Source organism: Notamacropus eugenii, chromosome 3 (assembly GCF_028372415.1).
Source record: "Notamacropus eugenii isolate mMacEug1 chromosome 3, mMacEug1.pri_v2, whole genome shotgun sequence".
Lineage (NCBI taxonomy): Eukaryota > Metazoa > Chordata > Mammalia > Diprotodontia > Macropodidae > Notamacropus > Notamacropus eugenii.
In genome coordinates, this window is record NC_092874.1 from 477,129,091 (window position 1) to 477,146,202 (window position 17,112).

Genomic DNA, 17,112 nt, shown 5'->3' on the forward strand with positions numbered 1-17,112 from the left:
CAGAAGAACCTGTAAAGACTTACATGAACTGACGCTGAGTAAAGCGAACAGAACCAGGACATTGTACACAGCAACAGCAACTTTGTGTGATGATCAGTTACAATTGACTTAGCTCTTCTCAGCAATATAATGATTCAAGAAAATTTTGAAATACTTCAGATTCCACATCCAGAGAAAGAACTATGGAGGCTGAATGCAGATCAAACTACTATTGTCACTTTCTTCATTTTTTGTATTTTTTCTTTTGCAAATTGTATTTTGTGTAAATTGTTTCTTCTTTTAAAACATGACTACTATAGGAATATGTTTTACATGACTGCACATATATAACCTATATCAACGCTTGTCATTTCAGGGAGGGAGGAGGGGAGGGAAGGACGGAGAAAATTGGGAGCTCAAAATTTTAAAAAAAAGAATGTTAAAAATTGTCTTTACATGTAATTAGAACGAATAAAATACTACTGAAAACATAACGTGTCATCTCCTTCATAAAACCTTCCCTGGTCTTAAAACTCACAGTGCTCCCTCTCCCCAAAGGAGTTTATATTTATTTTTATTAAATTATGTTTTTTATGGAGAAACAAGCTTGCGTTCTGTTTATACTTCTAAATGTAAATCTTCTTTCCCTCCTTAAGACATGAGCTCTGTGAGGGTAGAGATGGTCTCCCTTTTGTCTTCATAGCCCTGCTCTTAGCACAGTGCCTGGCACATAGGCATTTCTTAATGTGTTCCTGTTGATCAATTATTATATCTTCCCTTCTGATCTCTAATGCTCCATTATTTCCCTACTCTCATTCATTTTCTTTTGCTACTTCTAAAGTAGTTTTCATAAAGGTCAAGTTTGATCATGTCTATTTACCTATTAGGAAAACTGCAGAGAATTCCCAATAGCTAGGATATAAAATAGGAAATTTTAAATATATGTACACATATATGTATATATGTATGTATGCAAGTGTATGTATATGTAAGTGTCGTACATTTGTGCATGGATGTGCAGAGAGCAAGAGTTTACTTTATATATAATTTATATGTAATATATGCCTGTGTATATGATAATATATACCTACATACACAAATGTATGTATACACACATACATGCACTCACATATAGAAGATTCCACCCAACACAGATGGTGTTAGTAATCCTTTGCTTATTTTCTTGGGATGTACAAGGATTAAATACCTTGCCCAAGGTCACAGAGTCAGCCAGAGCAAGAGGTGAACTTCAGTGTTTCTTCTTCAGAGGCCAACTCTAGCCATTGCACTATATTCCCTTATCATTAACTTATAAACCATTGCGAGGCAGTGAATTAGATGAAATCCCATCTAGTTTCTCCCAATACAGGTTTTAAGCTCACTTTTGAAAGAACCAAACGTCCCATTGATGGACACTGCTCTTGGAAGCAGGCTGGACAGAGCTTTGCATGGTAGAGTCATCTTCTCTTTTCCTTTTCTCAGATGCCATCAGTGGACACCTGTCTGAGAGTTTTGGAGGATATCACATTGTCCTTAATGAGAAAAAAAGCCAGAGTTGTGCTCCAGGCAGCCAAAAAGACAATCCCCAAAGAAATCCCATTGTAGGTTGCCATCTTTCTTGTCTTAACCTAGAAAATGAATATAGACAAGCAACTTCCCTGAATAGTTTCCTCCTTCCCCCAGTATTAGGGTTTGTGTGTGGTTTTTTCTGTAAAACTCTAGCTTGAATTTTCATTTCCCTGGGTCTGTTCCTCCTCAACTCACTTGCATTAAATTAGATCCTTTTTTCCTGACTAGTTTACTGGTGTGGAAGTAATCATAGAACATCTAACAACCAAGAAGAAAGATGACAGAAGACATCCTTTGTCCTATCCAATCCTGCCAGATCTCACTTTACCAAGTTCTGTGGCCCTAAGAAACCCCAAATTCTAAATTCACTGCCCCCCCCAGGGATTGTAGATTGAAAGCAACAGGATAGGAAAATTTCTATAGTGCTTATGATTACAACTCCCAGTGAGTACAATGATGCTGCTACATAATAGTAGACAGTAGTGTGGTGTCATTATACACGCGGAGGACTCAGTCAGAAAAATCTAGGTTCACAGATGTCACTCTCTGAGACTCAGTTTCTATAGCTTTCTAACAGGGATAATAATGCCTGTATCAATGCAATGGAGTGCACAACTCAAGTATGAGTTTAGTCCAGTGGTAGACTCACATAAAATTTTAAAAGACAGAAACACACAAGCACCCCACACCCTTTCTGTCTGGACCTGCCACTCCATTTTCCTTTGGAAAGGACATGCAGAATCCTGGACTGGCAGTACAGTACTTTCTGATCATGCTATCATGGAAGGAAAGGGTTTTGAGAGAGAGAGATCTCCCAGTGGGCCAAGACAGTTTGGACACTGGGATCCTCTCACCTATGTTGTCGCTGCATCCAAAGCTGAGTGTAGCAAAGGAAGAAACGGGACAGATATGGGGATGTGGTAGTCATTTGCAGGAATTTGAAGCCTTGCAGCAACAGCTGGATGAGATTTCAGTAAAAGGATATAGACGAGCCTGGAAGTTTCCATAGCTCAGTCATAGTTATCTAACTGAATTTCAAGAAATCCCAGGGCTATTAAAACAAATCACTTGAGTATATGAATAATGCTCACTTGTAGGTGTTTTTCCTAAGGTGGGGTTAAGATTCAGAATAGGGATGAGACATTTTTCTCTTACAGCAATTTTTGGGAACACACCAGTTCATACGCCTAGATCTATATAAAACCTGGGGCCAGATACTACATCGATAATCTTAATACAACTTTGCCAGGGAGAAGTAGGAGAAGAGTTTTGTTCTATATAGTTTATGTCTGCTGCTAAAGAGTGGGTCCTCTTACAACCATTGGGAAAAATTCATTCATGTGCTTTAAAAATCTTCTGATACAATCAATAGACTGGTAGTCCATGGGTGGCACCATATGGTGGCCCTAATGTGTACCACATTCCAAGATTGTTATATGACAGCCTTCTTCTCTGTGAGTTGCAGAAAAAGAAAAACAGGGCAGCAAGCTAGGTGTGGATGCCTACCACTTCAGTAGCATCAGTAAGAGAGTAAGTAGCACACATCACCTGTCAGCACTTAAATGCCACTTAGCAACATTTCATGTAGCTGCTGTGAGACCTAAGGGAGCGAACTTTTGAGAAGGACTTTACAGAATTGGAAGTAGGAGGGAATCATCTGGAAGAGAACACAGAATCCACTTATTATATGGTGTACCATACATTGTCCACCATGCCCCTACCTCAGCGCAGATTTTCAATTCAGCCTCTTGTGATATCCAAGAAAGAAAGAATTTTTTGAGAATGAAAAAGAAAGTCTTTAGGAAAATTGTGTTTCTTTCATAGAAGTTGATTTTCAGTTATATTTACTAGAATATGTGTTTCGTGTATTTCCTAAAGCAAAGAAGACCTTCCTAGCATTAGAAGGCTCACTCCAACTTGTTTTCCAGTGATGGAATAAAAGCCACATCTATTTAAAGGCATTAGTTAAAACTCTGCTCAGGGGGGCAATGTAACCTGCAGCAAAATGAAAAAAGAGGAATATCTTCATTTCAATGACAACATTTCCATAAAATGATTTGAACCAAACAATGAAATAGCTTCCTCACTGTAACAGGTAGCAAATCCCCTTTGAATAGGCTTTTGCAGCCATTTATTATTTTTTCATTTTAATAAACTAGGATTAAATTTATTCACAAAGGCTATTGTAATCAAGTGGCATGCCTCACCACACCATCTGATTCCCTCAACTTCTTCACTTCTCCTTACCTCTTTGTTGGTCCTGTCTGCCTGGACTAAGGTCCCATTCAAGCATGGCTCGACATAGTGAAGTTCGTCATTATACTGGAAAGGGAAGAAAAAGAACACAGAGGGAACCTTCATTTCAGAGGCTGGAAAGAAGCGGTTTTAATTTGACAGTTTAGTCACACAAACACACAGAAAATGAAACAATAACCATGCAATCAACAGACTTGATTCGTTAAAACTGTGATCTTGCTCTTTGGTTTGAATAAGGAGTGGTGGCTGCATTTCTGTTTTTGCATTGGAAGGGAGGAGTGGTGGAGAACAACTGATGTGCCAAGATATAGGTGAGTTCAGAATTCACACAGTTAAACTAATCACCCAACAGGGACATCTCTAAATGCATGGAGCTTTAATGAAACTGCCTGACAGCAAACCTCCCAGGTAGGGATCTGGATAGAATTACAGATCCAGAGTTGAGACAATTCCAGCCCCAGCTCCCCCGCTTCATTGGAGTAAAACAGACAAACATTCAAATTAAACCGTGCACTTGGAGGAGGTGGTTGGAGTGGGGGTGGAGGAGAGAGTTAGAGGCGGATTTGGAATGATAGAATAGTGGAACTTGGTCACCATGATTGCAAAGACATTCTAAAACTGTCAGTCAGAAGAATATTAGCATTTCAGACTCCCCAATACATGGTTCCCATCTGCCTGTCTATTGTCTGTCTCCAAGTCTTTGTGTATGCTGTCCCCCTTGTCTATATCACACTTACTTCTTACCTCCCTCCACCTCTTGGAATTTCTATCCTACTTGAAAGGATAACTCAGAGAGTACCTTGTAATTATTGAGGCCTTTCCTAATTTCCCTTGTTTTTTAGAATGTTTTCCCTCTTGAAATTTGTTTCTATTTTCTCCATCTGTGTTTTATAACCCTCTAAGTAGAATGTAAGCTTTCTGAAGACTGGTACCATTTTGTAATTAGACCCAGCACAGTCCCTGGCACATAGGACATATTTAATAAAGTGTGGAATTCAGTTTGTTGAATGTGGTGAGACATTGTGAGCCAACATCCAATGAAATGCAAAGCTCTAATTCTGAGACTTGTGGCCCTCCTTTTCTCTTTTAATTGGAAGGGCACCATGTCTGTATCAGGGCTGTTAATCTTTTTATTCATTGTGGTTTCTCTCAACAAATTGGTGATGTTTTTTATTATCAACATACTAGAAATGACATATACCAAGATGGTCAGGTCAACAAAAGCTAGAGTCAACAAAAGGTGGTTTTTTTACCCCTAGAAAGCTGTACTGAATTGTTAACTTAAAATAGCTAATTGATTATAAGACATGTTGAAAAAAGTCCAGTGAGTCCCCCTCAAATATACCCACAATGGCAGTCACATGAAATATTCCATTCCTCTTTCTGTACTCCACTCATCCAACTGAACCTTGCATCTGGAAATGTAAGCTGAGTTCAGATACATGGTCACTTACTAAGGCATTGGTATATATCATATTGGTTGCTTGATTAATAATGTTTGTCTGGCAATACAAATAAAACATGTTCCAATAGTAATTTGCTTAATGAGGAGAAATCTTTCCTTATATCTAACATCTTCTTGAAATTTAAGGCCACAAGATTTCTACCTTAAAAGATGAGCCAGCTCCCCAATATTCCTCACTTGAACAACGGCAGGCTCTGTTCCCTCAAAGAGGGTAAAGGAATAAGTAGATACTCAAAAACTACAGAAAGTAATTAGATTCTGATAGAAAGATTAGAAATGTTTCTAAAAAAGACAAAGTTCTTACATGATAAGGAAATATCACTAATTCAAAGATTTTAAGAATGTGCTCATCCTTCATTGCTGAAGAAGACCATGCCATCAGAGAAATGATGACATGACTTGTACTTGACTTTGTTTTGAGTAAAGGAGGGCTGTGCAGGTCACTAGCCTCACTTCTCCAGAGCCTTCTGAATCCAGTGACCAGATATTCATGAGGATGACTGGAGATGACTCAGGATGCACTGGGAGACCTTGGGCCCTCTAGACCAAGGTCTTTGCAGGTAGTCATTCAGGGTGAGGCAAAGGCCATTCACTGAATAGACTGGGAGGGAAACAGCAGCAGTTACTATAGCTAATCTCGCTCTAAAGCTAGGAGGGTCCAGAAGAGCTCTTAGGTAGGGGCCAATTGGTGTCCCAGCTTCAGAGTGCAGTAGGTTTAAGGTTTGGGAAAGGACAAGACAAGGGGAAGGGAAGGGAAGGGGAGGAGCCAGTAAAACCCAAGTCAGGTGGGCATATTTTGGCCATCCAAATTTACCTTCCTTTGGAGAGGAGAATGAAAAGGAGGGGGAGGCAGACAGAAGAGGAGTTGAGTTACCCAGCTATCTGGGTTCCCATTCAGCCAGATGTATCTACTCACAGGATTGTGTTCATCCTTCGTTGCTGGATATATTAAGGGGAAATGATATATTTATATTAATTATGTGAGTAATGAATCTGAACTGTTACATACCATAAAAAAATTCACCAATAAACACTAAGAAAAATGGGGAACTAGCAGCAATAAAGAAGGCTGAAAGAGATCTGTCATCACTAAAAAAAATGAGCGACACAATAATAAAAATTCAAAAGACATGAACTTAGAGCTGGAAAATAGAAATAAAAATATAGACTCACTAAATAGTAGAATCATTCCAGTAGATGACAAAAATGTAGAAACTGAAGAAGAAACAGCAAAAAATCACATAGAAAAGACAATTTGACTTGAATTTGGCTTAGTACCATTCAAAACAATGCCATTCGAAGTAAAGTACATGACATTGCTAGAAAATGGAAGAGTAACCAGCCTCTTGCAAGTATGCAAGCCAGCGTTCGAGCACCATATTGCATCAATCTCGGGATTATTGAATTTAAGGGACAGATTAGAAATTAACAGAATCTGCGAGGTGCCAAAAGAGATGCAGTTTTTTTCAGACAAATCAACATCTACTTCAGAGCTACAAAATCAAATGATTTTATAAGAATCTAAAGGACAGTGGTGTGGTAAACTATCAAGGAAACCAATTCAATGGCACCAATTTTTTCATTCAAAACAAGGATGGGATATAATGAAAAAATCAAGGGAGATTGGCTCTTATTTTAACTAAGCATAAAATATAAGGCAAAAATTGAATGTTTGACAATATGTAATTATTCTAAAAATGTCTACAGAAGAAACCAAGCTCAGCCTTGTGCAAAGTAGTCACTCAACAAATGTTTATTGTGTTGAATTGTCTTCATAAATGTTTTGATAGCCAAATGAAACCAGAAGTAAAACCTTACCAGGTAAATTCTGACAGGAGGTTGGGCAGCGTGTGCATGTGGGAATTTTAAAATTATGAATGACTAAATTGTTTCAGTATAAATTCTAGGCAAGGAACAACAGTAGAGCAATGGTGGAGTCCTATTAATGAATATCTTTCCCTAGGTCATCACATTGGAAGGAGGAAGAGACAATGCCAGGAAGGAAGAGAAGAAAGAACAAGAAAGAATAGGAGGCAGCATCTGGCAAAAGAAATGGAACTTCGGCAACAATAAGTCCCGAGCAGTCTGGTTGTGTTTTTATTCCCTGAGTGATGACTTAGGGATATGATGGGAAGTTACACAATAATATCAAGATGAGTGACGTGAGAGATGGAGTTCTCTCAAGGTTTCTGGGTACAGCTCCAGAACAGTAAACGATGTAGAAGTTATATCAGATAAAGTAGAGTAACTACTTTTTTAAAAGATTTGGAGAGGGAAAACAATCACTTTTGGGGACAGCTACACCTGCTTAACACAGTAGGATACCTCAAGTTGAAGAATAAACATTTTTTTTTTCATTCAATGGATTGCTCAAAACCAACTGATGTCTCTCTCTCTCTCTCTCTCTCTCTCTCTCTCTCTCTCTCTCTCTCTCTCTCTCTCTCTCTTTCTCTCTCTCTCACCTCCTATCTTTCATGCAGCCATAAACTCACACACACACACACACACACACACACACACACACACACACAAATACTGAAATGGATCTCTGATCTCAGTGTGAGTATTCCATATATAATAGGGAAGATAACCTTCAAAAATGAAAAGAACATACAAAAATTGATAATCCCTTAATTTCTAAAGAATTTATAAATAAATGGAGAAAAGATGGGAAATAAATTTATATAACTTAATATAAAAAATTCAATAGGGAAAAATGATCAAAAGGTACTGAACAAAGAAGAGGCTGAAATGATATAGGATTGGTTAAATTATGCTCAATGAGCTCATTCCAGAAATCATAAAGACAACAAAATGTATAAATAGCCATGATATAATAGCATAATAAATGTATAAAATCTTGAAAAAGTTACAGTAGTCAATGAGAAGATGTAAGAAGAATCAAATTACCAAAATGAACTCTCTAAAGGAAGAAAAAATGAAGATTTTTTTTCTTCGATAGTACATTAATCTACATAGTCCTATATCAGCTATACAAAATGTAAAGCTAAAAGACAAATGCCTCCAAAAATCTCAGATCTTCATAGTGCAAAATAAGAAACAGATTTCTATAAAAATCAGAAAAAGTAACCGATTCTGCTGTTAATGTTTTGTGATATAAAAATACAACAGAAACAGATAAATGTTCCATCAAATACCATCAACTATCTTAAGGATATATAATCCCAATGATAGAGACTGTATTACCTTATTTTATTCTATAAAACAGAATCAACTGTACTCCTCAAATCAGCAAATATTAAGCTAGACAGTGAGGAACATAAATTAATATAACTAACAAATACTTACCCCAAATACTAAATACTGACAGATAGATCATAGCTTATTGCTCCCAGTATAATCCTTACTTGTACAATATTTAATACTTTCCTGTCTCTTGCTTCTTTGCCTGTTGTGTACAAACAGGTCCATGTTTCGCTGATCATTAAAGCACCCTCACTTGATTTGGCCATGACATTAATGTACCATCCTATATCTCTCTTCTTATCTGCTTAATTCCTTGAGAAAGTTGTCTATACTCCAAGCCTCCACTTTCTCTCTTTTCACTGGATTCGAAACCCCATGAAAATCTGGCTTCTCCACTCATCATTCAACTGAAGCTAGTCTCTCCAAAGTGAAGAATGACCTTTTAATTGCCAAAGCCTTGGCCTTTTCTCAATCCTCATCCTCATAGTCCTGCCCATAATCTTTGGCACCATCTATTTGCTTTTACTTCTGAATACTGTTGGTAAAGTGGAACCATCATGTCTCAATGCAGCCCAAGATGTTGTTACTCTTTTTTTTTATTTGCCACATCACAGATCTGATTCATATTGACTTTGAAATTCAATTTAAAAAATGCTCAGCTCTGTTAAAGACAAACCATGTCTTTCCAGCTTGTGAAGTTGATTTTTTTAGACCTAAATATATGATTTTGCATTTATCCCCATACAATTTCATCTCATTAGATTCAGTTCAATATCCTGTCAACGTCACTTTGTTGGATGCTGCTATCTAATGAGTTAGAAGAAGAAACTTTCCTTTATTCTATGTTCTCCAATACCATTGCACTTGGACCCAAATAACCACCAAAGAATTACCAAGAAGAAGAAGAGAGAGAGATTAATTCACAAAAGAAAGAAAAACAAAACATAGCCTTGCAGTGGAACAGTGGATAGAAAACTAGAGTCAGGGAACCTGTATTCAGCAAGGATGTTCAAGCTCCACTTATGACCCAGCTGAGCTCTGTGACCTTGGACAAAGCACCCTCAGATTCCACATCTCTCATTGCATAAAATAATGCCAGGATCACCTACAAGCCAGGTTTGTTATGAAATTCAAAAGAAATAATGAATGCCAAAAGATAGGTAACATAATGGCCGATAATAATTAGAGTAATTGCAAGAACCACAATAACGTAAGAGAATTCTATCAGATATTTGCAGGACTGTTCTTAGCTGAACTCCATTGAAGCAGCTGAGAAGAATAAGAATCACGATGGCCATCACCACCATACACCATGAATTTTTGCCAAGACAGTAGTGGTGTGTCAAAATCTAAGCATGACATTTGTAATAAATGTTATCATGTAAAATATTCATAATTTTAGATCGATCAAATGAGAATATTTTAAAAAATATAGTTAAAAGATATATCATCCCTGTTAGCCTACAGATTCATCCATGTAAGCACCTATTGTGTGCAAGAAGTTCACAGATGCTGGAGATAGGAGAGTAAAGAATGAAACAATCACAAGATATCCCCAAAATACTTCCCAGTGAACCTACAGAAAATGTACTTCTATGCCAAGAATGTTATTCAATGACTAAAAGTGATTATCTAACCTACTAGGACCATAGTGGGAAGAACGTTCAATATAAAAGGAGAGATCGTAAGATAATAACTTGTCATCAGTCCAAAGTCCATCAAATATAAAACCATTACAAGTATAAGCAGAGCTTAGCAAAAAGAAGCTTGTGATAGAACCACTCTACTCTGGGAAAATTAGAAGGATAAAAAAGGAAAATGGTCAATGAAATTTTGCATGTTAAAGAACAAGAAACTGATGGGAAGTACTGGAAATAAAAAAAGGTGATGGCAGGAAAGGGTGATGGCAGAAGCTTTATGAGGATGAAAAACAGTCTAAGAGGAAAAAATACAACTGAATAGCAAGTGTGAGAGGATATGACGTGACCCTAAAAGACAAAATAGATCAAAAACATTAACTCCCTAATGTGTTTCGAGATTTCTGGGCAGGGTTGCTTGGATTCAGTTAAACATTTTATAATTTTATTAGTTCTTCTTCTATTAAGTAGCTTCCCAGAAGTAAAATGTGGCATACCAATTATATAGTGAATCAAACCAACCCCAAGTTTTCCACCCAAATCAAAGGCACCTTCATGATCTTCCACATTAAAAACATTCATTCCATAATCTGAAACACAACTGGATACAATTAGAAGTGCTAAACCAACTCATCCAAAAGGGCAGGGTCACCTCCCCATGTTAGAACCCAAGCCTATTATTTCAAGAAGTGAATCCATCATGGATGACCTATGGAGAATATGACTGTGAAACTATGCCTGCATAGTAAAAGTAGGGGATCTAAAGGTTCAGGGCCAAACCCACAAATAGTGCCCTTCTCTATTCATGCTTGCAAAAAATACAGTTTGGCCGAGACATTGCAATTGATTTAACAATCTCGACCTAGTTGATATTTTGTTCACTTAATGTGTGGCTTATGCTTCTATAAAGTCATTTTTTAAAAAAAATTCCACCCTGGCCAGGATTAGCACTCTGGTTTTGATGGTAATATTGTTAATTTACTGCATGGCTTGGAGTTACATTTCAAAGTGAGTCAGAGGAATAGGCCTTTCTCTTGTCGCTGCCGCAGACATCGCTGTTCATGCACCAATGAACTGACCTTAAATTTTAACTGAGACTGCACAAAATCAGTCTCCTATTTCAACGATTCTTTTGTAATTCAATCATCTAGCCCATCAATTTTAGATAGATTTTGCAATAACCTGCCCATGAAAGCTAAAACGATTTTTAACATTATCTTTTTATGTTTATGCTCTGGAAAGACTTGAATTGGAAGCTTTTCCCCATAATGTGTAGATGCATTGGGGAGTGAACTTAGTAAAATACACAAATCAGGCTTAACAGAAAGCATTAAACAAACAAAGCCCTTCTCCCACGTTGGAGTCCTTTTTTTCCCTTTTTACTGTAGCAATGCAAATGTTGGGCTAATTATATTTAAACAAATGGGAAGAGCCAGTGATCATTGCTTCCCAAGTCAAAACCAAGAATCATATGCAGTAAGATAGGTAGTGTTTATAAGATCATAGAGTTAGAGTGGTGAAGGCCAATAAGTTCAATCCCCCAATTTTACAGATGAGGAGAGGGAGGCTGAGAAAAGTCAAATGGCTTCCTGAAGGTCACACTCAGAGTCACTGGCAGAGATGGTATTTGAATCCAGGCCTTCTGTCTTCAGATCCGGGTCTGCTGTCTGGAATTCTCTCCTTCCCTCTGCCTCTTATTTTTGTCGGTATCCTTTGAGATTCATCTCGAATGTTACCTCTACAAGAAGCCTTTTCCCAGTTTCACCCCCTACTCCCTACAGGAACAAATGTCTTACCTCTAAGATCACATCCCATTTACCTTTGCATACGTCTTCTATCTCCCCAGTTATTTTCAGAGTCTCATAGTCTCCCTCACAATACAAGTAAGATCCTAGAGGTCAGGGACTATGTTTTTGTCCTTCTTCACATTTCCCAATGATTATCATACTACCTGGCTTGTAGTAGGAGTGTAATAATATTAATAATGATAGGCTGATTGATAGTCAATTTTCACTGAACCTTTTTGTCTCTAAAGAAGTCTGTTCTTTGTTAGCATTTTCGCCAAGGAAAGGTTGAGAAAGCGTGAAGCCTTAGGCCATCCCAATATCTTAGGATCATAGATGGCAGGCTTATGTGACAAAGACTGATTTAATTTCATAGGCTAAAGAGGTTCCCATGCTGTTGGCACAGGAACCAGATCAACCTTCAGCAGGAGCTCCCACTGTCAGGAGGACAAGTCTTGTCCTAAGGACATTCAGGACATTTCCTTGGGGTGTGGGGAGAGGTTTGGGAACAGGTGTGAATAGAACAGACCAAAGGAAAACGGGCCAAAAGCATCTAAGGATTTTAGAGACCCTGAAAGTCACACAGAAGTTGGCCAATTGGGACATTCCCCTTTCAGGGCTTTGAGGAAGTTCTTCATTCGTGTCTGTAATATTGTAATGAGATTTCCACTTAAATCTCTTTCACTCCTGCCTTGACCACACAATAGAGAAATGGAATTTAATAGGCATGCGAAAAAAGCTCTCCAGTGAAAAATTCAAACTGCTCTTATAATTACTGAAATAATTATCATTTTACTAATATTTACAAATGCCATAGTGTAAATAACTATTAATGTCATTGATTTTTATTGTTAGTTTTTCCCGAAAAAGAATTCACAAAGTAATTAGACTTTCCTTCATGGGAGCCTCTGATACTTCCAAGATCCAAGACGCAGCCATGTCCAATACGTTACATTTCACATGTACATAAATACGGAAGTGCATATTACATGTGATTACGGTACACTATGTTATGCTATCTCAGAGCATGTCATAGCATATTGTACCACGTAATAGTATAGTATACTGCATTATGCTATATAGAGTGTCATTGTTCTAGATGTATTATGCTATATGACATGACGTAATATGACACAATATGATATGATGATATCTGATGTAGAAGTCATGTGGCATGGTGAATATGCTGCTCTTAGATGTAAGATGTCACAGGTTCCTGTCCTCTGATCTTAGCTATGTGAACCTGGGTAAGCTGCTTGATGTCTCAATGCTCAAAGCTACCTTTGAAGGCTAGACTATGGCTAAGTTACTCATCGGCATTGGTGGAGGAGAATTTCCACATGATTCCTTAACCTGATTCAATCCCAGGTGGAGATTCACCCCAGGTATGTATGAATATGTCAATATATTTATCCATTCCCATCTCTCCTTTAACCTTCTTAGGCCTTAAGTGGCTGGCACAGGAGAGCAGTGTCCTAATAGTGCCCCACAGGAATATAAAACAATGACTTTGAGTTGGAAGGACCCTCAGGTATGGATAACAACTGCCATTTCAAGAGCATTGGAAGGTTTGGCAAACATCATATGGACACAGTCTCATTTGAACCTCAACTAACACGGTCACTCATTTGCAGATGAAGAGATTCAGTGACTTGCCCAGGTTCACAAACCTTGGAAGAATATATGATTTGTCTACATCTCAGTCTCCCAGACTCCGAGTCCAGGACCTAGCCAATGTTCCACACTGCTTCTCAAGAAGAGGGGCCCAGTGTGATTAAAAGACTTGCCCAAGGTTACCAAAGTAATTCTTAGCAAAACAGGAATTTCAACCAAGGCCTACACTGGAGATTTCACCTGAGGGCCTGGGCCTGCCAATCTACCGCAGCCTACCTCACCATGTCCCTAATGTACTTCTTTATGGGAGTGAACAAAAACACTTAATTTGCTTCTTGCCTATCGTGCGATAACAGACAATTCTATTACTAGGCATGGGCTACACATGGCTATTTAAATAGCTTAATAATTCTGCTTTACATATTTGTACATCTTAATGAACTCAGATTATTTGAACAGATTAGTTTTGATGGTGGGTCAATAAATCTCTCCCGATAAAGACTTCCCAATGTAATTAGGCTTTCCGTCTTTTGAGCCTTTGATCCTTCAGTAATAATTAACTAAAGATAAATAAGAAAGATCTTCTCAATTTAATGACCTCTTATCTTTAGAAATTAGAATAAATGTTTTAGGACACAGGGCAACCAATCAGGCAGCATTTGCATATTCCAGTTGAGATTAGCAGGCTGTAATAACTTTTCTTATATGCAAATACAAAGTTCGAGCTCACTAAAAATTTGCCACCGAAGAAAGAAATGGCTCCTTATGCAACACAGTTTAACAGCAGGTGACAGTTTGGGGCCCACGGACACTCATCATTTTTTTGGAGGGCTCAGTTCTCTCCCTTCTTTTCAGTCAGTTAAACATGTGAAGATACAGTGCTCAGGCACATGACTTCCTGTTATTTCTCACATCTTCTTGGCAGAGGTGGAGGGCTAAGAGGCAGGGCATTAAACATGATTTTTAATACTGGTTTGCTTTGGGGAGATTTCCATCTTAACTGTTGCTTCTGTTGGTACATGGGAACTTGGAAGGGATATGGAGTACAAAGTTGAGAAATATAAAAGATGTAAAGAAACAGAGGAAGGAAGGGAGGAGGAAAGGAGGGAAGGAAGGAAGGAAGGAAGGAAGGAAGGAAGGAAGGAAGGAAGGAAGGAAGGAAGGAAGGAAGGAAGGAAGGAAGGAAGGAAGGAAGGAAAGAGAGAAAGAAGAAAAGGAAGGAGGGAAGGGAAGAAGGAGTAAAGGAAGGAAAGAGGGAAAGGAGGAAAGAAGAGAAAAGAAGAAAGGAAGAGAAGGCAGGAGGGAAGGAAGGAAAGTTAATGTAACTTCTGAATAAACCCACATTTTGTTCTGTAGCTTAAATTTAATCCCACATGGTCTCTGGCAGAGTCCCAGAATGACAGACTTCGAAGGGACTTTAAGGGTCAGGTAATCCCAATCATACATGAATAAGATTTCCCTTCGCTAACCCACAAAGGGCTCATCCAGCATCTGCAAGAAGAATTCTGTAATGGAAGAAGCTGTGCCCTTCCAGGGCAGTCCTTCCCACTCTGGCACAGTTTTCATCATTAGGGAACACTTCCTGAAGTGAAGCCTAAAGAGGCATTTTTTTTTAACAACTTCACTTGTTCTATCTTCATCCATGGTGCCTAATGGGGCCAAGCAGAGAAAATCATTGCAATTTAGTTCAAAAGGAAGAAAGGATTCAGAGCAGTAGAAAAAGCACCGGATTGGGGACCTTCAGAAGACTGGGATTTCAAGACCAGCTCTGCCATTCTCATGGGAGCCTGGGTACGTCATTCCTCTATCTGGCTCTTTTGTAACTTGTTCGTCTGTACTAGGAGGAGCTTGGATTAATGACTTCTGAGCTCAGTTTCTGTGTGTCTGTGAAGATTGATCCAATTTCCACAAACTTTCAAATATAGAAAGGTATCTAATGTAAGCCTTTCATATTCTTCTCCAGAGTAAATGCCTTGGAAATCTCCTTTACTCCTCTTTCTTTCATTCTTTCTTTTTCTTTCTGGAAAATAAAATCTGATTAAAGGAAGTTAAGATGTCATTAATTGTTCTGCTTTGGTCAAAGCCAGAATGCTACCAGATGCCCAGATGATTGGAGCTCTCCATCATCACTGGGGTACATAAACTTTCCTGGCTGAAAAATCTGTTGTCTTTTTACCAACTCTCTCTCAGAAATTCAAACTCTTCTAGATGGTTGGTCTCTCAAATTTTGACAATAATATTATTTTTATTTCTTCCTCTTAGACATATTTGTTGACTATTAGGTCAACAAATAGCTGATCTGGTGCTCTTTGAAAGGAACCTGAACCAACCATGATAACTCAGCTTTTTCTTTTCACCACAGTCACCCAAGACCCCTGGAGAGTCACATCATCAGGATTTTAAAGACAGAGAAGTTGCCCTTTCCTCCTATTAGGTACTTAGCTCTAAGTATTCAGTTGTGCTTTCTTACCTGGGTGACATTTTCCTACCCTTCTGCACCCACTGACATAGGGTAATAATAATTTCTCACATTGGATACTTTTTTGTCCCCTTTGTTTTCACATTGTGAACCTCTTGTTCTATTTTTGGTAAAAAGACATTTTATTTTTCTGGGTGCCCTAAAAAGTAGAGAGGTCTGTCCCTGAGACCCCTTTTGCTTTGTTTCCATAAGGGAAAATAATGCGTATGTTGACATAGATAGTGATCACAGAAATAAAGTCAGAAACACAAAGATTGCACACTCTTTGTAGGTCACTGAACAATTGTCATGCTCTCCCTACTTGTTGGAGGTGACATCTTCCTTGCTTTGACAGTCTTGTTGCTAGTAACTTTCCTGAAGAACTGTTGTAACCATTGCCCTCGGAACTATAAAGACCAACAAGCAAATGGCATGTTGAGCCAGATCCTCTCACCAGACACAAGGTTTTTTCCTCAATCTCATCCTACATAACTTTCTCTCTTTCCTTATGCTTGAAAAGAGAGTAAAACAGAAAACGATTCATTATCCTTTCCATGTAGAATTCAGTGATACAGCATGATTGTGCTCAGGCTCCATCCTTCCTTCCTTCCTCTCTCTCTCTCTCTCTCCCTCTCCCTCTCCCTCTCCCTCTCCCTCTCCCTCTCCCTCTCCCTCTCCTTCTTTCTCCCTCCCTTTCTCCCTCTCTCTCTGTCTCTCATCAAAAATAACCCTAATAGAATATGTAAATAATGGTTTCTGTAATCCCAATTCTGTCCTTCAGAATGACCACCTTCTCTTAGGATTTTTCACCCCGCTCTTTACTCAGATAAACTTTGACCAAGGTGACCAGTCCAGTGGTTAAGTGAAAATGTAAAGGCCTTCAGAAACAAGGGAACATAAGCTTTGTAACTTGAATTTTTGTTCAGATAATGTGGGAGATACAATCTCAACCATATGAGGAAGACAATGGAGTAAAGGATATGGCTGAAAAACAAAACTTTGGTAGTATACTCAAGTTAAAAGTATTGCCATATGATAAGTCGTAATAATAGGTAATATTTCTATAACACTTACTATGTTCCAGACACTGTGCTAAGTGCTTTGCAATGATCTCATTTGATCCTCACAACAACCCTAGGAGGT

At 38.3% G+C, this 17,112-nt stretch overlaps 1 protein-coding gene across 2 annotated transcripts in view; it reads right to left on the minus strand.

The window, feature by feature from the left end:
* The window catches only part of CACNA2D3 (calcium voltage-gated channel auxiliary subunit alpha2delta 3), a 1,103,218-nt gene that overhangs the window by 612,854 nt on the left and 473,252 nt on the right, over positions 1-17,112 (minus strand). For both annotated transcript variants that reach the window (XM_072599035.1, XM_072599036.1), the window contains exon 9: positions 3,796-3,870. In XM_072599035.1, coding sequence (XP_072455136.1) covers positions 3,796-3,870 — 75 coding nt within the window. The remainder of the gene's footprint in view (positions 1-3,795; positions 3,871-17,112) is intronic.